Source organism: Schistocerca americana, chromosome 1 (genome assembly GCF_021461395.2).
Source record: "Schistocerca americana isolate TAMUIC-IGC-003095 chromosome 1, iqSchAmer2.1, whole genome shotgun sequence".
In the NCBI taxonomy this organism is placed as follows: Eukaryota; Metazoa; Arthropoda; class Insecta; order Orthoptera; family Acrididae; genus Schistocerca; species Schistocerca americana.
The window spans coordinates 1,106,254,311-1,106,282,282 of record NC_060119.1 but is presented as its reverse complement, the minus strand read 5'-3'; the positions used below and the strand labels follow the sequence as shown (position 1 = coordinate 1,106,282,282).

The 27,972-nt window shown below is 41.9% G+C and overlaps 1 protein-coding gene across 1 annotated transcript in view; it reads left to right on the top strand.

Annotated features, from left to right (window-relative positions):
* LOC124550704 (deoxynucleotidyltransferase terminal-interacting protein 1) overlaps positions 1-27,972 on the top strand; it is a 128,565-nt gene that overhangs the window by 24,808 nt on the left and 75,785 nt on the right. Inside the window, exons 2-4 of the mRNA XM_047125430.1 lie at positions 9,006-9,221; positions 9,808-10,026; positions 25,117-25,328. Coding sequence (XP_046981386.1) covers positions 9,006-9,221; positions 9,808-10,026; positions 25,117-25,328 — 647 coding nt within the window. The remainder of the gene's footprint in view (positions 1-9,005; positions 9,222-9,807; positions 10,027-25,116; positions 25,329-27,972) is intronic.

Genomic DNA, 27,972 nt, shown 5'->3' with positions numbered 1-27,972 from the left:
GAAGAATGCAGGTGTCAGAATTGTAGATCCTGAAATTCAAATCCCAGAAGAGGTCAAGGCCCAAGATATTGAGTGCTGGTAAATTTGAATAACTTGGGAGATCCAATCAAAGCATAAGCAGAAGCATTGATAAGAGAATTAGGTGCACTGGTGTCTATTTGAAAGTGAATCATTTGACCATTAATATTGATATCCACAAACATTTCAGTATGTGAAGAAACCTGGTCCCCAGTATCAGAGTTAACATTGTCCAAGGTAACATCGGAGCTAACTTTATTTGATGAAAAATCATTGTATCCATTAACATCAGATTTTTCAGTAGTGGAAACAGCATGCAAAATAACATTATGTACTGTATGTACAAAATATTTAAGATTAATCAAATGTACGGAATTGTCTGTGGTACTGGGGGAAGTAGAGCACTTGGTGATGTGACGGAATTTCTTGAGACAAACTTCAGCCTTATGACCCTGTTTTTGGCAAAATAAACTTTTCGTTCTTATGTAATAGCAAGATTTTCTGTCATGGGTGACAAAACATTGAGGGCAAGGTTTGACAGGTGGCGAGGGACTTGTCCCCCTGGAGTCTAAGTGCTCAGCATTAGTTACCATTCAATATATCAGAGGGAGCCACAGTACACTGAAAATTCATTTGAAAAATTTTCGGTTGCATACAGTGAAGCATCTGATCTGAGAGTCTGGATTGGTCAAAGACTTGCGGAAGTAATAAGCACTCCTGTAGTGTAGGATGAGGATGAGGTTGTTGTGGCACCCAGCATCTGATGTGCAAATAATTAACAGATTCCTCACTGCAATGTCTGCATAAGAAAGAGCACAGTCTTTGTTCTCACATCTAAAATGACTATCACAAATGAGGCTCTCAAAGCAGTAGTCCAGTTAGTGTACAATTGGCCAGGTGTCTTGCATGTATGATAGAATTTATGACATGCCACTGCAATGAGCAATGATCTCCAAAAATAGGTACCTAGCTTGTCCTTAATGTCAGAATAACTCAAATCACCGAAGTCCTTATCAGGGAAAAATTTTTGACAAATATGGAAGCACACACATTAGGTAAGAGAAAAGCTCACTTTGTTACATTACGGAAAGTTCCAAGAGCGATGAAATGTTGTTACAGTTGGCCCACATAGCAGGCCCATTGCTCTCACTTCATATCAAATGGGAAATGCAGGTGGCATTCACTGAACACTGACATGGCAAATTTGTCTGGTCCTCCAGTCGGTGGCACAGCAGGTCCTCTGCAACAGCCAATTTTTCCAATGAAATCTAGAGGGGAGTAAATGCTAGAACTGCCAGTTCAATTTGTTACACTGTCTAGATCAGAACACGACCAATGAGAATTTCAAGACATTAAATGAGTCTATCAGATGCATGACTCAAGTGCACAGTGTACACCAATGAGGCAAAAATGCAAGGAACATTCAAGAAGAGCGACCAAAGAGCAGAGAAAATGTCGATCATGCTGTCCACTATCCAATCAACATTAATAGGCAGAAAAATCATAGGAAGACACTGTGGTGTAGAAAATATCTTACCTGTGAGGTCCAGCAGATACCACTGTAATGGCAGTCCATATATCACCAAATACATGAAGAAATGCAGTGGATGCTTGGGCATCAGATCACAATACTGACTGCACCACCATTGAAACATGTTCTCAGTACTGGTGAGGTAAGTCATTCTGAATGACTATGCCACTGCAGCATTTTGAAATCACTGCACAATTAATTAGTCGAAGTCCAGAAACGCTGTTTTAAAATAACTCACAAATACCTTGATGAGAACTTTTAACAAAAGTATACCGAGGGCTGTTCAAAAAGTAAGGTGACTTTTCAAATTGGGTAGGCAACGTACATTCGATTATCAATCTTTCTTTCTTTCTTCTTCTTCTTTTCCTCCTCTTCCTCCTCCTCCTCCTCTTTTTTTGCCCCCCACACACATCATGAACATGTGTTCACAGTTTCTGAGTTTACCGCATACTGCATTTGTTTTTGACAAATAGAAAGGTTAGACGTGTTTTAGTGGGCTTGGCGATTTTTCATTATTATGAAAAATGGAGCAAAGAATTTGCACCAAATTTTGTGTGAAAAATGGAATCCAGTGCTCTAAAACACTTGAAATGTTGACAGTGGCATACGGTGAGTCTGCTCTAGGTAAAAAAAGAAAAATCATTTACAAGTGGTACAAGCTCTTCCAAGATGACAGAGAAGATGCCAATGATGAACCTCACTCTGAATGCCCCAGAATTTCAACAACAGAAGATAACGTCAAAGCTGTGAAGAAAATTGTTTTGGAAGATTATCGAGTTAAGGTAAGAGAAGTTGCTGAGGATGTTTACATATCAGTCGACTCTAATCGTGTAATTTTTTTGGATGTTTTGGGCATGAGTCGTGTGTCAGCGAAGTCTGTTCCAAAACTTCTCAATTTTGAATATCGCTCAGGAGCTCTTGAATGATGTCAGTGATGATCCTGATTTGCTCAAATCAGTCATAACTGGTGATGAAACATGGGTTTACGGTTATGATGTCAAAACCAAAGCCCAATCATCCCAATGGAAGCATTCCATAAAGCCAAGACCAAAAAAAGCACGCTCAGTTCAATCAAATGTCAAAGTTTCGCTCACTGTGTTTTTTTTTTTTTTTTTTTTTTTTCCAATTATGGTGGTGTAGTGCATCATGAATTTTTGCCACCAGGTCGTAAGGACAATATAAAGTATTACCTTGACGTAATGTGCCGTTTGCAAGAAGCAGTAAGCATAAAAACGTCTGGAATTGTGGAAAAACAATTCGGGTCTTTTGCATCACAACTATGCACCTGCTCATTCATTGTTGCTTCTGAGAGATTGTTTGGCCATAAACAACACGACAATCATGCCTCAGCCACCATATTCACCAGACTTGGCCCCCTGTGACTTTTTCCTGTTCCCATAAATGAAGAGACCTGTGAGAGGACGAACATTTTAAGTGATTGAGGAAATAAAAACTGCATTGCTGGAGGTACTCAAGGCCACACCAAAAAGTGCTTCGAGGACTAGAAGAAGTGTTGGAACAAGTGCATTGTATCTGAGGGGGATTACTTTGAAGGAGGACAACATGAATATTGATGAATAAATAACTATTTTTTCATAAAAATATAAAGTCACCTTACTTTTTGAACACACCTCATACAGTACATCTAGCAGTACAATCTCTGTCTGAGGCTAAGTCCAAATATCGATAAAGTATTTGACATCACTATTACAGCATATTCGGGGGTAGGAGGATAGTGGCTCAATTAATCCGCATTCATTGAAAAACTGCCAGTCGAAACTTCGTGATACAACTTCAGTATTTGATTCCAATATGAGACTGCCTGTGCAGCCTTTGGTTGTGAGTTAGAATACCATGTGGATTAATATAGTGGAGTTGCACGATTGGCCACAGCTATCGGAGATAGTGAGCTTATCACTGGATGGCACTGCAATGGCAAACAGTAGTAATAGTAACATCAGGCTTTTTGCAGAAGGTGCAGTTAGCTATAATAAAGCACTATCTGAGAGAAGGTGCATAAATGTACAGTCAGATCTTGATAGGATTCTGAAGTGGTGCAAAGATCAGCAGCTTGCTTTTATGTTCAGAAATGTAAAATTGTGCACTTCACAAAACGAGAAAAAGTAGTATCCTGTGACTATAATATCAGTGAGTCACTATTGGACTGAGCGAACTCACACAAATATCTGGGTGTAACATTGCAGGGATATGAATGGAATGATCACATCGGTTCAGTTGTGGGTAAAGCAAGTGGTAGACTTCAGTTTGTTGGTAGAATACTAGGGAAGTTCAATCTGTCTACAAAGGAGATTTCTTACAAGTCACTCTTGTGACTGGTTCTAGAATATTGCTAAAGTGGGTGGGACCTGTACCAGATTTGACTAATAGGGGATATTGAACATATACAGAGAAGGACAGCGCAAATGGTCACAGGTTTGTTTAATCCATGGGATAGTTACAGAGGTACTGAAGGAACTGCTTGGAAGACTCAAGATAGAAGTAAAGTATCCCAACAAAGTCTATAAACAAAGTTTTAAGAACCGGCTTTAAATGATTACTCTAGGAATATACTACAGTTCTTTATGTATTGCTCATCCAGAGATCGTGAGGATAAGATTAGAATAATTACTGCATGGATAGAGGCATTGAAACAATCATTCTTCCCAAGCTCCATACGTGGACTGAACAGGAAGGAAGTGTAATAAATAGTGCAATGGGACATACCCTCTGCCATGCACCTCATGGTGGTTTACAGAAAATAGATGTAGATGGCTTTCCTGACCAAATAATGTCGTCTCAGATGCGTGTGCCAGTGGGTCTGCAGCAAAATGAGTTCATCTGCCAAAGGCGACATCTGTTGAGCAGCAGGTGGACTGGCATTGCGGGGTACGTTACAGGTGTGGCTGGCTACCCGGAACACAACAATATGTAAAGTGATGTCTGTGGCATGGTAGTTGGAGTATCCAACAGTGGCCATGACACTAATGTAGATATTCCCCAGTGTATTGTTTCTCACTAGTTGTCAGTACAAATTTAGCTGAAACTTAATCGAAAGGTTCCTCATAATCTATGAATCCCAAAGAAAGTGGTAAACAGTACTCACTGCTTTGTCCTATACTTTTACTGAGCCTCGTGATGGTTCATTGTACTACATGTGCTTCTAAAGCCAACTTGTATAAACAAGAGACTGATTACAAGTTATGTGAGATTCATACTCATAAATTGTGTGCATTTGTGGAACCAGTCTATAGAAGAGGTCTTGATGTGTTGATGATGAATGAGAAACACAAAATCTTGTCCACATGGCCATACAACTGTATCCATAGTATTGATTCACTGCTGCAGTACTGCAGTTAGTGTGAAGTTGTTTGTGTTCATAACTTGATATCTCTTTGTATAAGTATCAGAAGAAATGGAGGTTACACAACAGCCTGCAGCGTAATCTAGCTTGACTGTATATTGTTAGACTGGACTGTGCCTCACTGTGAGAAATAATGTAATTAGTGGATACTAGATATGATGGTTGGAGGGGAGTGTAATAAATGTCTAAGGTCAAGCGGACTGTCCATTTACAGGGGTACTCTTGTAACCACTGATTGCCGTGAGCTCGTCACATTATATTTGCAAAGACTGCTGTCATTGTGTGTGTATGTGTTAGTAGCTTGATTACATGTTGCATATGTCATTTGTTTCATTTTTATCAAAATGATGGGAATTGAGTCAGTTTGTGGTGTTACACCCTGGATATGTACACATTAAAATAGATAGCACATTGATGACGTAAGGATGAACATATAAGTCTTTAATACTACTTGTGTAACTGCTGACAACCTTAAATTTAGTTCATTTATAGCTTCAAATGCAAAAAGGTTTTAGTTAAAATGTTGTCTCTAGAATAGGAGAAGTTGTCCAAAAGAAAAGATTGTAAGTCAAATTTGAAATCTGGTTTGCTGTTTGTCAGACATTTTATGTTATTGTGTAAATTATCAAAGATGTTTATGGCTGCATATTACTCTCATTTCTGAACCACTGACAGATTTAGTAATGAATAAAGATCATATTTTCTTCTATGTGTAGCTGGGGGCATCACTACCAGGTGTACCAGTATGAAATGAGCATTTTTTTGTGAAAATGAAACACTAATTTTGAATTGAAAAGTAAAAACATTTTAGTCAAAGTACTGTCCATTGCTTTCTATACATTTTGACCACCTTTCTGGCAATTTGTGGACACCACACCAATAGAAATGTTCGTCTTTTGAAGCAAACCAGTCAGACACTCAATTTTCAACCTCTTCGTAGGAATCAATGTGTTCCTCAGCCATTGCGTGTCCCATTGATGAAAACAAATGGTAGTCAGAAGGGACCAAGTCTGGTGAATAAGGCGGGTGGGGTAGCAGCTCCCAGCCAAGTGTTTTGATTGTATCCTGAACCAGTTTTGCTTTGTGTGCAGGTGCATTGTCATGTAAAAAAATGACTTTGCCATGTCTTCTGGCCCATTCTGGTCTTTTTTCGATCAATGCATAGTTCAAATCGATCATTTGTTGTCTGTAGCGATTAGTATTCAGTTTCACCAGGTTTTAGAAGCTCATGATACACCACACCTTTCTGATCCCACCAAACACAGAGCACTTGCCAAATCGATCAGGTTTTGCAGTCGATGTTGATGGTTGTCCTGGATTAACCCATAATTTTTCCCGTTTAGGATTCTTAAAATAAATCCATTTTTCATTGCCAGTAACAATTCGATGCAAAATTGATTTTCTTTCATGTCTTTGAAGCAAAATTTGACAAATGATTTTTTGGTTTTCCATTTGTCTTTCATTCAATTCATGTGGCACCCATTTTCCACACTTTTGGATCTTTCCCATAGCTTTCAAACGGTCAGAAATTGTTTGTTGTGCAACATTTAGCATTGCTGCCATTTGCTTCTGACTCAAAGTATCATCTTCATCCAATATTGCTTGCAATTCGGCGTCTTCGAACCTTTTTTGGTGGTCTTCCACGTTCTTCATTTCTTACACCAAAATCATTATTTCTGAACCATTGAAACCATCTTTTGCATCTTGTTTCTGATAGAGCATGATCACCATATGCCTTGACAAGCATTCAATGTGACTGCAGCTCTTTTTTCAAATGAAAACAAAAAATTAATGCTTTCCGCAAATCATCACTTTCTGGTACAAAATTCGATATTGTTAACACGATAAAAACATATGGTGTTGTTTGTTCCATGACTTGATGTATACTAAATATCTTTGACAGATGTCATACCAACCAAACAAAAAAAAATTAAGACTCATTCATAACAAATGGTCCCTATTGACACATTTGTATCTTAACGCTCATTTCATACCGGTACACCTGGTATACTTCTCAAATTGTGTTGGATTATTTCATTACTGAACATTTATGTTGTGAAGGAGTTGTTCTAATGCCTAACTCCTTGGTTGGTGAACATCACATATTATTCTCATTCCTCACTTTTACACATTGTTGTTGTTGTGGTCTTCAGTTCTGAGACTGGTTGATGCAGCTCGCCATGCTACTCTATCCTGTGCAAGCTTCTTCATCTCCCAGTACCTACTGCAACCTACATCCTTCTGAATCTGTTTAATGTATTCATCTCTTCGTCTCCCTCTATGATTTTTACCCTCCATGCTGCCCTCCAGTACTAAATTTGTGATCCCTTGATGCCTCAGAACATGTCCTACCAACCGGTCCCTTCTTCTTGTCGAGTTGTGCCACAAACTCCTATTCTCTCCAATTCTATTCAGTACCTCCTCATTATTTATGTGATCTACCCATCTAATCTTCAGCATTATTCTGTAGCACCACATTTCAAAAGCTTCTATTCTCTTCTTGTCCAAACTATTTATTGTCCATGTTTCACTTCCATATATGGCTACACTCCATACAAATACTTTCAGAAACGACTTCCTGACACTGAAATCTATACTCGATGTTAACAAATTTCTCTTCTTCAGAAATGCTTTCTTTGCCATTGCCAGTTTACATTTAATATTCTCTACTTCGACCATCATCAGTTATTTTGCTCGCCAAAAAGCAAAACTCCTTTACTACTTTAAGTGTCTCATTTCCTGCTCTAATTCCTTCAGCATCACCCAACTTAATTTGACTACATTCCATTATCCTAGTTTTGCTTTTGTTGATGTTCATCTTATATCCTCCTTTCAAGACACTGTCCATTCCGTTCAACTGCTGTTCCAAGTCCTTTGCTTGACTCTGACAGAATTACAATGTCATCGGCGAACCTCAAACTTTTTATTTCTTTTCCCTGGATTTTAATACCTACTCCGAATTTTTCTTTTGTTTCCTTTACTGCTTGCTCAATATACAGATTGAATAACATCGGGGAGAGGCTACAACCCTGTCTCACTCCTTTCACAACCACTGCTTCCCTTTCATGCCCCTCGACTCTTATAACTGCCATCTGGTTTCTGTACAAATTGTAAATAGCCTTTCGCTCCCTTTATTTGCCCCTGCCACTTTCAGAATTTGAAAGAGAGTGTTTGAGTCAACATTGTCAAAAACTTTCTCTAAGTGTAGAAATGCTAGAAACGTAGGTATGCCTTTCCTTAATCTATCATCTAAGATAAGTCATCGGGTCAATATTGCCTCACGTGTTCCAATATTTCTACAGAATCCAAACTGATCTTCCCCGAGATCGGTTTCTACCAGTTTTTCCATTCGCCTGTAAAGAATTGGTGTTAGTACCTTGCAGCCGTGACTTATTAAACTGTCACTTCTACACAATCTGCACATTTTTTCTAAATTATGATTTATCTCAGAAAATTATGCTAGGCACTTAAGTGTGAGTTGCAGAGTGGACATGTAGATGTAGACATTAATGAGTGGGAATGCGCAAAGTATTTTAAGACAATTCCCCCCCCCCCCCCCCCCCTCCCTTACTTGCAAAACCCACACTACCATGGGTGGCACAGGGGTGAGACATTATCCAGTCTTTCCCCAAACCAAGTGATTGCTCCTTCTCTAATGACCTCATTGCTGACAGCTGGTTAAACCATTAATCATCATTCAATCTCTCTCTCTCTCTCTCTCTCTCTCTCTCTCTCTCTCTCTCTCTCTCTCACACACACACACACACGCACACACGCACATGCTCACAGTCTTATATTCAACAGAAACTGGCGTTGTTGTTTTCTATTGTTCCTCCTTCCTTCATAGTAAGAGATTTCTTTCGTAATTACTGAACATTTCAAGTATATTACTATTTTTAACATAATTGTTTATTAATTGGAAAGCATTATTTCCAAACAATGCAGTATTGAACTTCTTCATTTGTGCTTTATTATATAAGGTTGATAATATGGTCATGCCCATATCGCTAAGTACTTTCATATCTGTAAAGCACATGTGCACCGTTGATTGAAACATATTGGTTTATTTATAATTTATTTATTTCTGTTTACTAGAGAAACACCTTCAATATGCGCCAGGTGATACTGTCAAACTTGTCAAACAGCCAGATGGGGTCACGTTTAACATTTCGACCACATACACATCTACCAATGAATAGAATACGCGGGCGATGCATCACAAGTGCTGCCAAATCACTGGATATACTCCGACTGAACATTCAGGCAGCTGTCAACAAAGAGCTTGATCTTGTAATAAAGAAGTACCTGGAGGTGAGCAGTTAAGTAATTACAATCTCTTTCTCCTCCTTTTCTGTCCTCCTCTACTGTCCCACTCCACCTCCTCCACCTCTCCCTAACTTCCTCTTCTCCCTCTTTATCCTTCCCTCTTATACCCGTCCTTCCCTCTCTCCCTTTGTGTCTCCCCCACGTCTTGCTCTTTTCCATCAACTGTCTTTCCCCATTCTGTTTGAAAATTACTGGTGCTTTTAACATTAATTAGTATTGCTGTTCACTGTTACCAATACTTTGATATTACAGTGCTGAAGTAAACTTTGACAGTATTGTTAAAGAGAATTCTAGATCCTTAGAATAACTGGAATAAAATGAATCTGTTAAAGCATTAAATCTTATTTCCTAGTGTGTACACAATGGGGCTGAAGGTAGACAACAGTATAACTTGGACTCCGGGGGGGGGGGGGGGGGGTATTACTAATACTTTTTTTAAAGTGGTGTACTCACCTTTTGTAACTGATGTTATTTATTTTCTTGTCCATATGGTTTTGATGTTCAACACTATTTTCATTTTATCTTTGCAAGACATTGTGCATATCATTAACGTCCTTGTTAATATTCACAGAAGTTCTTCCAGCCTGCTGTGGACAATATTCGCAACAACCTGGGTGCAGGCTCTGTAACAGAAGATCACATCCGTGAAGTATGCCGTCAGATTTTGGAAGATGCGAAGCAAATGTATTGTAGTGGTCCACAATCTAGGGGTAGTTCGCCATCGAATGAACTTAGTGATTCAGAAACTGGTAGCATCAGTGATCATAGGTTTGGTAGGCCTGCAACAAGGGTAAGTGTGTGTGTACAAAGTGCACTTATAGTGTCAGCAGCTCTTACAAGGCATACTGATGCTGGCAATTTCTTGAGGTTTTTCATAGCCAGTTGACTGATAGTACATAATAGGCAATGCGAATCGCTAATTTAAAGTTTTCTTTTGGTGGAAGACAGGAATTGATTACATTTGTTTTCGGTAAAGAGGGTATAAGAATAATTTAGCTGTTCTGGTTACTGTGAATTTTAAGATTGGTTACTGTATTTGATTTTTACCATGTTTAGTTTTTTGTACATTTCTCGGAAAAATCAGGAAGTTTTGTGATACTGTTTCATGCTCTCCAACGCAGTTGCTTTAATTTGCAGGGTGAAGTTGTAGAATGGTATTTACAACAAAGTTTTTATGCTAGAGAAAGATTCTGTAATAAGTATTCTCTGCCTATTGAATTAGTTCTGAGAAAAGTCCAAAGTGATGGTGTTTCATGTTATTGCAGAAAATGGTTCTATGGTTGCCACTACAGCTTACAACAGATGAATTGGGTTGTCAGAAGCAGGCTGAATAATGTTTTAAAAATAATGCACTTGTGGCTGAAGAAGTGTAGTAGCTCCTTCATTTCTGAAGAGTTAAATATGTTGAAGCACATTCTTCAACTGGTGCAGTTTTTGTTGTGAAATGTGTTATGTCTTGTATAACTAATGGTGACTTACTTGGGGGATGAGGGGTAAATGTGGTAACAGAAGAGTGTTTGGCGGGGACGAAAGAGAAAGCAATATTTCTTAGAAGTTGTTCAGCAAAGAATCAAATATGTGCTTTTAAATATACTTAAGAAATATGTGGTATGAGGAACAACTGTGATATCTGATTATTTCCTGTCATATAATTGCTTATCAGATGAAGACTACATCTATTTGTCTGTGAACAACAAAATGCACTTCGAAGATCCAATTACAGGCACGCACACAAACAATATAGAGGGGACATGCTCCACATCTTTTCAAACAATGAAGTTCTTTTATTAAAAGGACTTTTTTGATTCTTATTTTTTGAGTACATGAGCAGGAAGAGGTGATTCAATGGGAACAACTTACTTATTAATTATTTGGAAGTAGTGATCGGAATATATAATCCAGAATAATTTCGTTGTTTTTAAGTACAACTTCAATTACATTAGTACCTTTTTATGTCAATTTGTTGATATTAACAATAATGTATGTCACCTTTTCTGGTATATAGTGACTACTTTGGGACTTAATAGCGCAGCTTAGTCATGATTATCACTAGTGTGGCATTAGGTTGGAAAGTGACAGTTCATAAATGTATGGACATACTGACCTATATTGTAACCCAAAGCCTAGATTAGGTTGGTATGTGACAGTTCGGTTGTTTGTTGGTTAACCTGTGAATTGAAGAAAACTAGACGTGCTTACAGACTGACTTGTAGCGTAGCTCAAGGCCTAGGTTATGATGAAATTTGACAACTTGGCTTTTAGTTCCAGAAGGTATTTTTTCACTGTGCAGTAGACCCCTGCAGGTCCGGGGGTTAGAATAGGCCCGAGGTATTCCTGCCTGTCGTACGAGGCGACTAAAGGGAGTTTCACATGTTTAGGCCTTTATGTGATGGTCCCCTGTAGGGTTTGACCTCCATTCTTCAAAATTTTCCCAAAGAGCGAGCCAATTGGGGAAGGGCGCCTTACATGGTGCATCGTGTCCATCGTGCATTGAGATCTTTAGCCCACTTTCTCGTCGTCACATTACAGTCCTGCCCATTCTCCATCTCTTGGGCGACGGCACCTTCCTAGGTGCATTTTCCACCATGCACTATGCAGTGTCGATTTCTGCGTCGACGATGACCATGGACTTCTCTGCACCTGATATCCAGTACGGTAACCAGTCCGTTGTGGTGTGGCTGCCATGTACCCTGTTGGTTGTAGCCCCCTCGACCACACAGGGGTCGCTCTGCTGATGCCTGCGCCGTTAACTTCCCACGTATGCCAAGGGGTAGATGCCCATCCCCCTGGGGCATCAGGACTCCTGGCAACAGCTATCCTGCCAGGTGGCCTTTGCTGCAGCTGGGCGGTGCCCGTGGGGAGGTCCCCTGGTCGGAGTGGGTGGCATCAGGGTGGATGACATGCGATGAAGCGTAGTCCATCATCTCTTGCTGGTGGTGAAACACCAGCAGTCTCCAAGCGATCACAAGCTCAATTCAACGCACAGATGTACGACCCCAAATCGTTCCCCTCCCTGGCCACACCATGGGAGAAACGTCAAGCTGAGGATGGCAGCGGATCTTATTCGCCCCGTTACCTTGTATGTTCGACAGCTGATGGGGAATCTTTCATGACAATGAAGCCTCAGTTTTTTGTTGAGCATTTAGAGGACAAGTTCGGGAAGGTGGAGGGCTTGTCCAAAATGAGATCTGGGTCAGTCTTGATCAAAACAGCTTCCTCTCCCCAGTCTCGGGAGTTACTCGCTTGTGACAAGCTGGGGGATGTTCCTGTAACCACCACGCCCCATAAGAGCTTAAATATGGTCCAGGGTATCATATTTCACAGAGACCTTCTTTTGCAGTCTGACAGTGAGCTGCGCACCAATTTAGAGCGGCGAGGTGTACATTTTGTCCGGCATGTCCATCGGGGTCCGATGGATAATCAGGTAAGCTGGAGAAGCAAAAGTCTTCGTCACACTCTTCCCAGGTTTCTGCTAGTGGGAAAGATGACACCCACCAGTGGCTGAAGAGCTCAAAACCAGCTGGTCGTAGGGCTTCACACTCATCCTCAGTCCAGGAGACTGAGCCAGTGAAGTCCTCCTAGCCAGGGAAAACCAAGGAGAAGCGAGAGACATGCAAAGAGAAGACCCCTAAGACCAAGGAAATTGCAATGGCACCCACACCACCACTACCTACAAGCTCTGCATATGAGGATGGGGTAGAGATTCTGGTGTCCGTTGAGGACCTGGATCTCACCAGACCCTCAGACACAATGGATACAGATTGCTCAAGCAAAACGTCAGTGGCAGCAGATGACTCTGAGGTGTAAACTGCCTCACTGAATGTTCCATGCCTTCCCAGTCTCACGATGATGTCATCCTCCAGTGGGATTGTGGCGGTTTCTTCCACCACCTGGCCCTCCAGGAAACCTGTTTCCCGGCAATGCGGACTGGCCAAGGCAGAGATGTCGAAACTTTACTGCCTCAGTTTGACCTGTGCCTCTTTAAGTTCTGGGGCTGCCACACATTTCAGTGTGGCCCATGGTAGTTACTCGCCATTAATTTATCAATTTGCAGCCCAGGACTTCTCCCATCTATCCACTGGAGAGCACATGACGACCTGTGTGGTAGTGACCACTTCCCCATCTTCCTGTCACTGCCCCAACATCAGGCCCACGGACGCCTCCTCAGATGGGCTTTAAACAAGGCGGACTGGGAAACTTTCACCTCTGCTGTCACTGTTGAGTCTCTCCCACATGGTAACATCGATGTCATGGTTGAGCAGGTGACTACAACAATTGTTTCTGCGGCAGAAAACATGATCCCTTGCTCTTTAGGGTGCCCGAGGTGTAAGACAGTCCCTTGGTGGTCACCGGAAGTCGCTGAAGCAACTAAAGAACATCGGCAAGCTCTACAGCGGTATAAGCGGCACTCTTCCCTGGAGCACCTCATAGCATTTAAACGGCTCCATTCCCGCGTTCACCAACATATCAAACAACAGAAGCAGGAGTGTTGGGAGAGAGAAGTCTTGAACATTGGGTGCCATATGTTACCTTCCCAAGTGTGGGCAAAGATCAAACGAATTTTCGGGTACCAGACCCCAACAGGTGTACCTGGTGTTAACATAAGTGGCATGTTGTTTTACCGATGCAAACGCGATTGCCGAGGACTTTGCTGAGCACTTTGCTCGAGCCTCTGCGTCGGAGAATTACCCCCCAACCTTCCGCACTCTCAAACAGCTGCTGGAAGGGAATGCCCTCTCATTCACTACATGCCACAGTGAATCCTATAACGCCCCATTTACAGAGTGGGAGCTCCTCAGTGCCCTTGCACATTGCCCCGACACAGCTCCTGGTCCTGGGTGCCTATTCTGTATCTATCTGCCATCGTGCCGATCGTTTTGGTACTCAAGAGCACCGAACGGTCTAGTACTCGAATTAGAGCCCTTGCGTTATTCAGTATGCATTTTGGAAGTGATACTGTTCGGGTCTAGAGAACCAAAGCACTGTTGACCATTTGCGTCGTGCAAGCCAATCAAAAGCAAGCGGCCGCAGACCCGCACATGTGCACTGCAGTGTGCACAGCGCCACGAACACAAAGCGGCTAGCAGACGAAAAAGGCGCGCTATTCTTCGAAGTACTGAAAATTGGGTTTAGGTTGCCATAACGTATGATGTCACATTCCATTGAGCCGACGTGTCCGCCTTCATCACTCTTTCCTCCTCCTTAACTGTATCAGGCGCAGTATATCCTTTTCCATGATTCTCAGCTGAAATGCGAGAAATTTTTAGTTTCCCTGACCGAATATTTCCATGCATGCATAATAACGATAGCGTATTTGACTGTATTTTGCCGCATTATGTCATCTTATTCTCATTCACACTGACATCGTATTTTGGATTTTACATTTTGGAAAATGATTTAGGAATAGTGTGCAGTACCTCATTGTACTAATAAACCTATAAAAACACCCAAACAATTGATTCTGAGAGTTTCAAAGAATAAGAAGATAAACAGAGTGTGGTTATAACTCACTCCTTGAGATCCAAATGATTAAGTAAGCCACTTCCCTACATGATACGTCAACGATTTGGGTCTTAAAAAAAAAATTGATAAAACGCATTTTCGAGAGCTCCTGCAGTTCGTTGAAGTGTATAACATGTAGCTCATGAATGAAAATGTTTCATATATGGTGCTACAATCTAAAAATATTATAATGGAGATCTTTAATCTCTGTCTAAGGATTCAATCGCAGATAAATACTTATGACAAGCAAGATTATGAAGATGACTGCTGCTAGTTACATTCCCAGTAATTTATGATGTGCTCTTAGATTCCTGTCTAACCGCATACTCAGAAATCGCTACATATTCTGAAAAAATGGTGAATTATTCCTGACAAGAAAAAATATAAAGATCACTGTCTGTTGTTTCAGTCACAGCAATTTCATCTCCAGCAATTTCATATTTCGTTTTTTAAACACACAGAAATCACAAAATCATTACTGAGGAAGTGCGCTCTTACATGTAATAACGAATACTGCAGAAAAATCTTAACTTACACGAATAACAATGTCTCAGAACGTGTTGAATGTATGAAGAGGAAAAAAAATTTTTGCAACCACCCGTGCGCGAACCCGTGTTCTTTCATTTCGCATTCCCGCGCACTAACCACTTGACCACTCTAAACAACATAAACAAAGCGCTAAATTTTTCTACTAGTGGAACGTAGGCTGACTTCGTTGTCAAACGGTGCTGCGTAAGTCATAAATGCCTGATTGTTTGGAAGATTTCCAATATCAGGCTTCACAGGATTGCTTTCCTTTGTTACTTGAAAGTTATAAACATGTTTCGATAATTACTAACTAAACAATTTGTGGGAAAAAGTACATGAAGTCACTAGTAACGTCAGTTCACACTCATGTAATATACGTAAGCACAACCGATGTCTTGATATTTAATGATCTTTAAACTCTTATTTGCATAAAAATAACATGTATTTTGAGAGAATATTGATAAAAAACTTTTTTTTAATGTAATCATTCACAGTTACAAACTAACCTAACCATATTTCTAACAAAGCATAGTAGTCTATTATGAACTTACTTTCCAACTGGATGCGTCCTCTGGTGATTCTTTAGTAACACAATCACTAAATCCAAAGCTAAAACCGCTAAATATGTTTAAAATAACAAATTATAGGTGTACATAAACCACAGCTCACCGATCAACAGGGCCACACCGAAATCCAAATCCTCTCGGTACAATTGCCATAAAATCCATGGGAGGACCGTTCGTTAACAGGTCTCAGAAATTTACTGAATAGGATATCTCGGTAAAGAACCGAAAATGATGTCACTACCAAGACAAACCTACTACACCGATCGGTATGAGCGATACAGAATAGGGCCCCTGATCGGATCCACAGCCAGACGATTAAACATCTCTCATCTGACTACAGGCGACATATCCTCGTCATCTTCAACCAGATCTGGCGCGATGGCGTCTTTCCATTGCAATGGCGGGAGAGCACCATCATTCTGGTGCTCAAACCCGGTAAAAAGCCACTTGATGTGGATAGCTAACGGTCCATCACCCTCACCAATGTTCTCTGTAAGCTGCTGGTACATATGGTGTGTCGGCAGTTGAGTTGGGTCCTGGAGTCACGTGGCCTACTGGCTCCATGTCAGGGCGGCTTCCGCCAGAGTCGCTTTACCACTGATAATCTTGTGTCCCCCCATGAACCATGGACCTTGCCGTTGGTGGGGAGGCTTGCGTGCCTCAGCGATACAGATAGCCGTACCGTAGGTGCAACCACAACGGAGGGGTATCTGTTGAGAGGCCAGACAAACGTGTGGTTCCTGAAGAGGGGCAGCAGCCTTTTCAGTAGTTGCAAGGGCAACAGTCTGGATGATTGACTGATCTGGCCTTGTAACAATAACCAAAACGGCCTTGCTGTGCTGGTACTGCGAACGGCTGAAAGCAAGGGGAAACTACAGCCGTAATTTTTCCCGAGGGCATGCAGCTTTACTGTATGATTACATGATGATGGCGTCCTCTTGGGTAAAATATTTCGGAGGTAAAATAGTCCCCCATTCGGATCTCCGGGCGGGGACTACTCAAGAGGATGTCGTTATCAGGAGAAAGAAAACTGGCGTTCTAAGGATCGGAGCGTGGAATGTCAGATCCCTTAATCGGGCAGGTAGGTTAGAAAATTTAAAAAGGGAAATGGATAGGTTGAAGTTAGATATAGTGGGAATTAGTGAAGTTCGGTGGCAGGAGGAACAAGACTTCTGGTCAGGTGACTACAGGGTTATAAACACAAAATCAAATAGGGGTAATGCAGGAGTAGGTTTAATAATGAATAGGAAAATAGGAATGCGGGTAAGCTACTACAAACAGCATAGTGAACGCATTATTGTGGCCAAGATAGATACGAAGCCCACACCTACTACAGTAGTACAAGTTTATATGCCAACTAGCTCTGCAGATGACGAAGAAATTGAAGAAATGTATGATGAAATAAAAGAAATTATTCAGATTGTGAAGGGAGACGAAAATTTAATAGTCATGGGTGACTGGAATTCGAGTGTAGGAAAAGGGAGAGAAGGAAACATAGTAGGTGAATATGGATTGGGGGACAGAAATGAAAGAGGAAGCCGTCTGGTAGAATTTTGCACAGAGCACAACATAATCATAACTAACACTTGGTTTAAGAATCATAAAAGAAGGTTGTATACATGGAAGAATCCTGGATATACTGACAGGTTTCAGATAGATTATATAATGGTAAGACAGAGATTTAGGAACCAGGTTTTAAATTGTAAGACATTTCCAGGGGCAGATGTGGATTCTGACCACAATCTATTGGTTATGAACTGCAGATTGAAACTGAAGAAACTGCAAAAAGGTGGGAATTTAAGGAGATGGGACCTGGATAAACTGAAAGAACCAGAGGTTGTACAGAGATTCAGGGAGAGCATAAGGGAGAAATTGACAGGAATGGGGGAAATAAATACAGTAGAAGAAGAATGGGTAGCTTTGAGGGATGAAGTAGTGAAGGCAGCAGAGGATCAAGTAGGTAAAAAGACGAGGGCTAGTAGAAATCCTTGGGTAACAGAAGAAATATTGAATTTAATTGATGAAAGGAGAAAATATAAAAATGCAGTAAGTGAAACAGGCAAAAAGGTATACAGGAAGTGCAAAATGGCTAAGCAGGGATGGCTAGAGGACAAATGTAAGGATGTAGAGGCCTATCCCACTAGGGGTAAGGTAGATACCGCCTACAGGAAAATTAAAAAGACCTTTGGAGATAAGAGAACGACTGGTATGAATATCAAGAGCTCAGATGGAAACCCAGTTCTAAGCAAAGAAGGGAAAGCAGAAAGGTGGAAGGAGTATATAGAGGGTCTATACAAGGGCGATGTACTTGAGGACAATATTATGGAAATGGAAGAGGATGTAGATGAAGATGAAATGGGAGATACGATACTGCGTGAAGAGTTCGACAGAGCACTGAAAGACCTGAGTCGAAACGAGGCCCCCGGAGTAGACAATATTCCATTGGAACTACTGAAGGCCGTGGGAGAGCCAGTCCTGACAAAACTCTACCATCTGGTGAGCAAGATGTATGAAACAGGCGAAATACCCTCAGATTTCAAGAAGAATATAATAATTCCAATCCCAAAGAAAGCAGGTGTTTACAGATGTGAAAATTACCGAACTATCAGCTTAATAAGTCACAGCTGCAAAATACTAACACGAATTCTTTACAGACGAATGGAAAAACTAGTAGAAGCCAACCTCGGGGAAGATCAGTTTGGATTCCGTAGAAACACTGGAACACGTGAGGCAATACTGACCTTACGACTTATCTTAGAAGAAAGATTAAGGAAAGGCAAACCTACGTTTCTAGCATTTGTAGACTTAGAGAAAGCTTTTGACAATGTTGACTGGAATACTCTCTTTCAAATTCTAAAGGTGGCAAGGGTAAAATACAGGGAGCGAAAGGCTATTTACAATTTGTACAGAAACCAGATGGCAGTTATAAGAGTCGAGGGACATGAAAGGGAAGCAGTGGTTGGGAAGGGAGTAAGACAGGGTTGTAGCCTCTCCCTGATGTTGTTCAATCTGTATATTGAGCAAGCAGTAAAGGAAACAAAAGAAAAATTTGGAGTAGGTATTAAAATTCATGGAGAAGAAATAAAAACTTTGAGGTTCGCCGATGACATTGTAATTCTGTCAGAGACAGCAAAGGACTTGGAAGAGCAGTTGAATGGAATGGACAGTGTCTTGAAAGGAGGATATAAGATGAACATCAACAAAAGCAAAACAAGGATAATGGAATGTAGTCTAATTAAGTCGGGTGATGCTGAGGAATTAGATTAGGAAATGAGGCACTTAAAGTAGTAAAGAAGTTTTGCTATTTGGGGAGCAAAATAACTGATGATGGTCGAAGTAGAGAGGATATAAAATGTAGGCTGGCAATGGCAAGGAAAGCGTTTCTGAAGAAGAGAAATTTGTTAACATCCAGTATTGATTTAAGTGTCAGGAAGTCATTTCTGAAAGTATTCGTATGGAGTGTAGCCATGTATGGAAGTGAAACATGGACGATAAATAGTTTGGACAAGAAGAGAATAGAAGCTTTCGAAATGTGGTGCTACAGAAGAATGCTGAAGATTAGATGGGTAGATCACATAACTAATGAGGAAGTATTGAATAGGATTGGGGAGAAGAGAAGTTTGTGGCACAACTTGACCAGAAGAAGGGATCGGTTGGTAGGACATGTTCTGAGGCATCAAGGGATCACCAATTTAGTATTGGAGGGCAGCGTGGAGGGTAAAAATCGTAGAGGGAGACCAAGTGATGAATACACTAAGCAGATTCAGAAGGATGTAGGTTGCAGTAGGTACCGGGAGATGAAAAAGCTTGCACAGGATAGAGTGGCATGGAGAGCTGCATCAAACCAGTCTCAGGACTGAAGACCACAACAACAACAACAATCTTGTGTCCCTCGAGTCTGCCATCCGAACAGCGTTTTTCAGAGGCCAACACCTGGTTGCCATCTTTTTTGACTTGTGTAAAGCATACCACACGACCTGGCGACATTGTATCCTTGCCACATTGTATGAGTGGGGTCTCCTGGGCCTGCTCCCGATTTTTATCCAAAACTTCCTGTCGCTCCGTACTTTTCGTGTCCAAGTTGGTGCCTCCCATAGTTCCATCCATATCCAGAAGAATGGAGTCCCGCAGGGCTCAGTATTGAGTGTCTCTCTCTATTTTTAGTGTCCATTAACGGTCTAGCATCAGCTGTTGGGCCCTCCTTCTCACCTTCCCTGTATGCAGACGACATCTATATTTCAGACTGCTGCTCCAGTACTGGTGTTGCTTAGTGTTGCCTACAGGGAGCCATCCACAAGGTACAGTCATGGACTCTAGCCCATGGCTTCCAGTTTTCCGCCATGGAGACATGTGCAATGCATTTCTGTCGGTGTCGTACCGTTCATCTGGAACCAGCACTTTAGCTTAATGACGATCCACTCACTGTAGTGGAGACATATCGATTCTTAGGTTTGCTTTTCGACGCTCGTTTGACTTGGCTTCCTCATCTTCGTCAGCTTAAATGGAAGTGTTGGCAGCACCTCAATGCCCTCTGCTGCTTGAGCAACACCAACTGGGGTGCAGATCGCTCCACGCTGCTGCGACTCTACAGAGCCCTTGTTCAATCACACCTTCACTATGGAAGTCTGGTTTATGGTTCGGTGGTGCCCTCAGCGTTGAGTGTACTAGACCCAGTGCAACACTGTGGTGTTTGCCTAACAACGAGAGCTTATAGAACAAGTCCAGTGACCAGTGTCCTGGTGGAAGCCGGAAACCTTCCATTGCAGATCCGATATGCACAACTGCTCGCCGGTTACATTGCACGCTTTCGTAGTTCTCCTGAACATCCTAATTATCGTCTTCTTTTCCCAACTACGGCAGTCCACCTCTCGCATAGGCGACCCAGGTCAGGGCTAACGATTGTGGTTCACGTGCGATCGCTTCTGTCTGAACTGGATTCCTTCCCTTCACCACCTCTTTGAGGTCCATTCATGTTCACCTCCATGGTGTAGCTGTAGGCCGAAGCTTAGCCTGGACCTTTCGCATGGCCCTAAGGACTCTGTTAACCCTGTGGTTCTCCGCTGTCACTTCCTCTCGATTCTGAAGTGGTTTACACCAATGGCTCAATGGTTGATGGTAATGGATGATGATGTTGGCTTCACCTTTGTCCACAGAATTCCTTGCCCGATGGCTGCAGTATATTCACTGCAGAGCTGGCGGCCATATCTCGTGTGCTTCAGCATATCCGTTCATGCCCTGAGGAATCGTTTCTTCTGTGTACTGATTCCTTGAGCAGCCTACAAGCTATCAGCCAGTGTTACCCTCGCCATCCTTTGGTGGCGTCTATCCAGGAGTCCATCTATGCCCTGGACCAGTCCTCTCATTCGGTGGTGTTTGTGTGGATCCCAGGACACGTCGGCATCCCAGGCAACGAACTTGCTGTCAGGCTGGCCAAACAGGCTATGCGGAAATCGCTTCTGGAGATGGGCATCTCTGAACCTGACCTGCATTCTGACTTACGCCACAGGGTTTTTCAGCTTTGGGAGACAGAATGGCTTAACAGTATGCACAACAAACTGCATGTCGGTACGGAGACTAGGAATGTGTGGAAGTCTTCCACATGAGCCTTTCGCAGGGGATCAGTTGTCCTCTGCTGGCTCTACATTGGCCACACTTGGGCGACGCACGGTTACATCTTGCCCCGTGAAGACCTGCCTCAGTGTCGGTGTGGCGCCCGGTTGACAGTGGTCCATATTCTGGTGCACTGTCCCACTTTGACCGCCCAGCGACGAAATCTTGGGTTACCAGACTCCTTGCCGCTCATTTTATTTGACAACGCCTCATTGGCTGATTTAGTTTTACGTTTTATTCATGAGGGTGAGTTTTATCATTTGGTCTAAGTTTTAGTGCATGTCCTTTGTCCCTCTGTGCCCTCCACCGTATTGCTTTTAGGGTGGAGGTTTTAATGTGTTGCAGAGTGGCTGGCTTTTCCTTTTTATTCCTGTGGTCGGCCAGCCACTGTAATCTGCTTTCTTGTTTTACCTTCTTCTGTCTCTAGCATCTTTCTGTTGTTTTATTGTCCTCTTTTGTTCCTTCTAGTGTTTGTTGCCTTTCCTTTGTTCTTGTGGATTTTCCTTTCTTTCTGTTTTGTGTTACATGTCTCGTCTGTTTTATTCTCAAACTTGTGGCATTGTTTTATTAGGAACAAGGGACTGATGACCTCATAGTTTGGTCCCTTGCCCCCTCTTTTAAACCAACCAACCGATATGAAACTTCCTGGCAGATCAAAACTGTGTGCCGCCTCGGGACTCAAACCCAGGATTTTTGCCTTTTGCGGGCAAGTGCTCTGGTTTAAAGTTGGTGAAACCAACAAATGTGAGTGTAAAAAAACTAAATTTGCTGACTGACTGGCCTGTAGTGTAGCTTGAGCTCTAGGTTAAGTTGAAATGTGCCACTTGGTTTAGAGTTGGTGAATCCAACGAATATGGATGGAAAAAATAGGATGTGGTGGAATGTGACAGTTTGTTGGAGAGTTAACAAAGCCAGTGAATCTCAACACGAAAATATGATTGCTGCAATAGAATGACGAGTAACATAACCTGAGATACACATACTCCATTGCAATAACCTACTTGTATCTTTTATAACCAGTTTTGCCAAAAGCCAGTGAATCTCAACACGAAAATATGATTGCTGCAATAGAATGACGAGTAACATAACCTGAGATACACATACTCCATTGCAATAACCTACTTGTATCTTTTATAACCAGTTTTGCCAAAAAGCCTGACGATTTGGTTAACTTCTGTCTTTTGAAACAAAATACAAGCATAACTTTATTTATGACGATCATTCTGACTGGCTTCTAACAACTGACTCCTGACTTGTCATATTCAGTTTCTTGGTTGCCTCAAATACACACATCAAAAAAAGTTTTGCATCACGCCGGTTCCCAGAACTCCGGAAGATAGATGTTGACTGTGGATATTGTATCACACACACAGTCCCTTTGACTGTTCAGAGGTGTCACTAAACCCGCCCAAAGATGTAAACAACCATGCAAGAGCAACGCCAATTGGACGGAGGGGGTCCAACAACGATCAGTTCCAGTCATTCCCCAAGGTAGGAAGTACATGGCTTGTGTTGTCTGTAGTTCAACCATGCCTAGATGGGCAATGGTCAGTACTGCGGTTGGATCGCGTCTGCATTGTTACTTTGTGCCAGGAAGGGCTCTCAACAAGGGAAGTGTCCAAGTATCTTGGAGTGAACTGAAGCGATGTTGTTCGGACACGGAGGAGATACAGAGAGGCAGGAATTGTCGATGACATGCCTCCCTCAGGCTGCCCAAGGCTTACTACTCCAGTGGATGACTGCTACCTATGGGTTATAGCTCGGAGGAACCCTGGCAGCAACACTACCATGTTGAATAATCCTTTTCATGCAGCCACAGGACGTCGTATTACGAATCAAACTGTGCGCAATAGGCTGCATGATGCGCAACTTCACTCGCGAAGTCCATAGCGAGGTTCACCTTTGCAGTTTGCGCCCCCATCGTGCACATATTGTGAATAACTTCCTTCAGGATGACAACATCGCTTGACTTCAGTGGCCAGCATGTTCTCCAGATATGAACCCTGTCAAACACGCCTGGGATAGAATGAAAAGAGCTGTTTATGGAGGATGTGACCCACCAACCACTCTGAGGGATCTACTCCAGATCACTGTTGAAGAGTGGGACAATCTGCACCAACAGTGCCTTGATGAACTTGTGGATAGTATGCCATGATGAATACAAGCATGCATCAATGCAAGAGGATGTGGTATTGGGGGTTAAGAGGTACCAGTGTGTACAGCAATCTGGACCACCACCTCTGAAGATCTCGCTGTGTGGTGGTACAACATGCAATGTGTGGTTTTCATGAGGAATAAAAAAAAGGATGGAAATGATGTTTATGTTGATCTCTATTCCAATTTTCTGTACAGGTTCCGGAACCGAAGTGATGCAAAACATTTTTGTGATGCGTGTATTTCATTGTAACTTCTGAGTATGTGATGAATTCCCAGGCAGTGGCTAAGGTGGATCTAATAGCAATAGTAAAAAGAACTCTAGATTCAGCATTATCATAAATGGATCACTTTTTAATATATTGTTATTTCCGAAATGGTGATTCAGTTGCAACCAGTCAACTCAATGTCAGTTGTTGTGAGTAGAACAAATTATCAACCAACTTCATTTACCAAGTGAATGAAATCAGAAATGAGAATCTCTGGCTCTGCCGTTGAATAATGATTTATTGTGTTCACTTGTCGTCATTTATTGAGCAAACTGTTACCAACAGCAGCACACAACAGAAAAGCTACCAACGTTGCAAGTGCACTTTTACTGCACATGTGCCTGTTACATGCTATGTTACATTTCTGTCTTCAGATGCAAACTTAAGTGCCATCCATTTTAGTTTATGTAGTAGCTTTTTGTGGTTTAACAGAAAAAGGTTTTGGTGAATCCCAAAAATAGACTGTATGCAATTGGTTTAAAGATGCCATACTATAGCTGGCTAGACTTGATTGACAGTGTAACATCTTCTGACGTACAATTTGCAGCCTGACATGATGTGATAGAATGAGTGAAATATCTTCTTATGTTGGACTTGCTAAATCTGAAACACTCTTTTGTTATTATTTTGGTTCCTAAGAGTGTGACGTTGATCAAGATGATAATGAGAGCAGTCAGTGCTTTAGTGGCATTATTATTATTATTATTATTATTATTATTACTAGTAGTAGTAGTAGCGCGGCCACTATGGCCAAGCGGTTCTAGGTGCTTCTTTCCGGAACCACGCTGCTGCTACAGTCGCAGGTTCGAATCCTACCTCAGGCATGGACATGTGTGATGTCCTTAGGTTTAGATAGTTCTAAGTCTAGGGGACTGGTGACCTCAGATGTGAAGTCCCATAGTGCTTAGAGCCCTTTGAACCATTTGAGTAGTAGTAGCATATTATTATTATTATTATTATTATTATTATTATTATTTTTGGGGGGGGGGGGGGGGGGGGGGGAGATTAGTGACCTCAGATGTGAAGTCCCATAGTGCTTAGAGCCCTCTGAACCATTTGAGTAGTAGTAGCTTTCTTTTTTTTTTGGGGGTGGGGGGGGTGGGGGGTGGTAGCTGAATTTGACAGGGCTGTATAAATTCAATATCCATAATGTCAGAGTAACAATGTTGCTTAGTCATAAGAAGGCTTGTTGTGATCTCCATCTTATGAGATGTTTGAAATCTTAAATTTGTCATTGTTTTTGTTTTGCAGAGTCCACTGTTGAGAAGAAGAAAGGAATCCGATACAGATTCAGAGACGAGTCAGTCTGCTCGTAGAAAGAGGAGTAAGACAAGGCTTCCAAGTGGGCTCTGTGACCGGACTATACCTATAAAAATACCAAAAAGTGATTCTAGTCGTTCTGAGGGCTCAAAACTAGACCCATCTCGAATACTTAAAGAAACATTGTTTGTGATGGGTGCTAGGTAAGTCATACTTAAATTTCTAACCCACTTAATTTGGAGACATCAATACATAATTGTGATGCGTGCTAAAGATGGAAAAATAAATTTAAAAAAGTGCAAGTAATATACTACAGAGAGTTCTGGTAAACATTGGTGTCTTTTACAGAATGTGTTTGGCCTGTTTCTCAGATAGAGAGGTCCATATTGGCAGTTTTATACATTCATATTTGTTGCTCTTTATTCTTTACAGTAACCAGAGTGGGAAAGCAACAACAATTGCTTATGTCTGAAAAATTTTATTGTATCACAGTCTCAGTCGCACCTAATGCTGTTAGTCTAGACTGATTTTGATACCTTTATGCCGTCGTCTTACTGCCTACCAGTGCAATGTCAACGACTAAGATGCATATATGTAGACTGAAGCCATGAATGAAAATTTGTACCAAGGCCAGGATTTGAACCCGTGTCTCCTGCTCATTAAGCAAATACACTAACCCCTATGCCACCCTGGCACAGTGGCTGTACACAACTGCACAGACTATTCCAACACACCTCCCTTCTTAATCCAAAATCCCACTCATGCTTCAGGCCACTTGGTCTTCCCCCTAAACTCAAACAGCATTGCAGAGGCACTCCAGTTGTATGCGAATAGCAGCTCATCATCGAATGAAAAGGGGTATTTTGCCTGAAACTCGGGCACAGATGCTTTTAATCAGATGGAACTATATGGTTTCAGACAACTTGGATTGAGGAGAGAGAGACTTGCTAGGGCAGTCCGTGCAGTTGTGCAGAGCCTCTGTGCTAGCGTGGCTTAGTGGTTAGCGCATTTGCCTAGTCAGCAGGAGATGCAGGTTCAAATCCCAGCCTTGTTGCAATTTTAGTTTGCTACTTCAGTCTGCATATATACAGCATAGATTTTTGAGACTTGAAAAGGTCTCTGGAACTGTATAGTTTCATTTCATTAAAAGTACCTATGCCTCAGCTTCAGGCAGATTCCCTGTTTTGTTCGATACTGAGACGATATTCCAATACAGCTGCAGAACCTCAGCAATGCTGTTCGAGTTGAGTGGGAATGCCAAGTGCGCTGAGATGTGAATGGGAATTTGGATTGTGGAGGGTAGTCCGTGCAGTTGTGAAAAGCCACTGTGCCAGGATAGTGTAGTGGTTAGCGCATTTGCCTAATGAGCAGGAGACGGGCTCAAATCCTGGCCTTGATACAAATTTTCTTCCATTGCTTCAGTCTGCGTAGATAAATCATAGATGTTAAAGTGTCAGGATTGGCGAGGAAGGGAAAGCAGTGGGCACATGTTGAGGTGAGGAAGTTAAACATTTTATAAGGGCATGGTGATTTAATGCAGTAAAAAAAAAGCAAGCCTAGAGAAGCTGCCAAAACTGAATGGGCTGCTGCCCAAGAGAGCAGGAGAGGAGAGTGTCTAGTCTGGTCAGAAGTTGCCAGCAGAAGAGGGCGGACGGCGTGTCTGCTCCCGGCAGCTGGCCGCTGTTCCACCTCCACGTGACCGCCTCCAACCCTCCCTATTGGACAGCCAAGTTGTAGACGCGCAGTTTGGTAGCGTTACCTCGTCAGCAACCTGGGAGTTTAGCTGCTGATGGTTCAACACGTGAGTTTCAATGTGGTTCTGTCCAGTTTTGTGCAATGTGACTGATATGCTGCAACTAGCTGCCAGCTAGAAGGCACTGAGAACATAAAGTGAAAAATAAAATCAAATTTTTGTACTATTATATCCATTCGGTAACGGGCGTCACTGTACATAGATGTTTGAGACTTGAAAAGGTCTCTAGAGCCATATAATTCCATTTGGTCAACAACTAACATCACTGGCTTCAATACTTTGTCACTGTCATCGTTACTTGGAAGCCTAGCAATGTGACAATAGGCAACACTGTTTATGAATGCTCATCTATATAGAATAATGCCATTCGTTCCTGTTTATGCTGTTATATTTTATGCATTTTCACCGGTTTACATTTTTCTGTAACTAGTTGGTGTTACCAATATATTTTAAATATTGAAATGAAAGTTTTGTTATTTTCATATTAAAGAATATACTAACATCCAAAATGTAGCAGGTAAGGGTTTGTATGGCATTTACTACAGGGATGGGAAGCTGTTCTTTTAACCAGTATGGCACACCTCCCCCCACCCTGGCATTTTAGGTAATCGTAGAGATCAGAGTCCTGTCAACAAGTTGACAGTAGCTGAATTGGACTCTGTTATTAACAAGAGGACTTTCAATACACTATCAGAGATGAGTATGTACCCACATCCTGCTCGTGCATTCTGTCATTAACCTCTGCTTCATACAGACTGAAGTAGTGGCAGCACATTCTTGGACTGTAGTGCTGGGAGCAGTGGTGAGTCAGGGCAGCATGGGTGGTATCGAACTGTGAACTTCCATGTACAAATGCCAGCTGACAAAAGAGTTATAACTACCCAGCAAATACTGGCCAGATGATGGACACACATAAATAGCACCTTAGTGATTGTTTTGCAGCAGCTGCTGCTGCTGTTACTGGTGTGTCATATCAGAAGATACGGCAACATTGGTTTGCTACCCTTTGTCTCAGTATGCTGCATTGCCATCATGATACGGACAGTGTCAGTGGTAGAGTCATGTCAACAGCCTTGAGTAAACTGCAATAATAG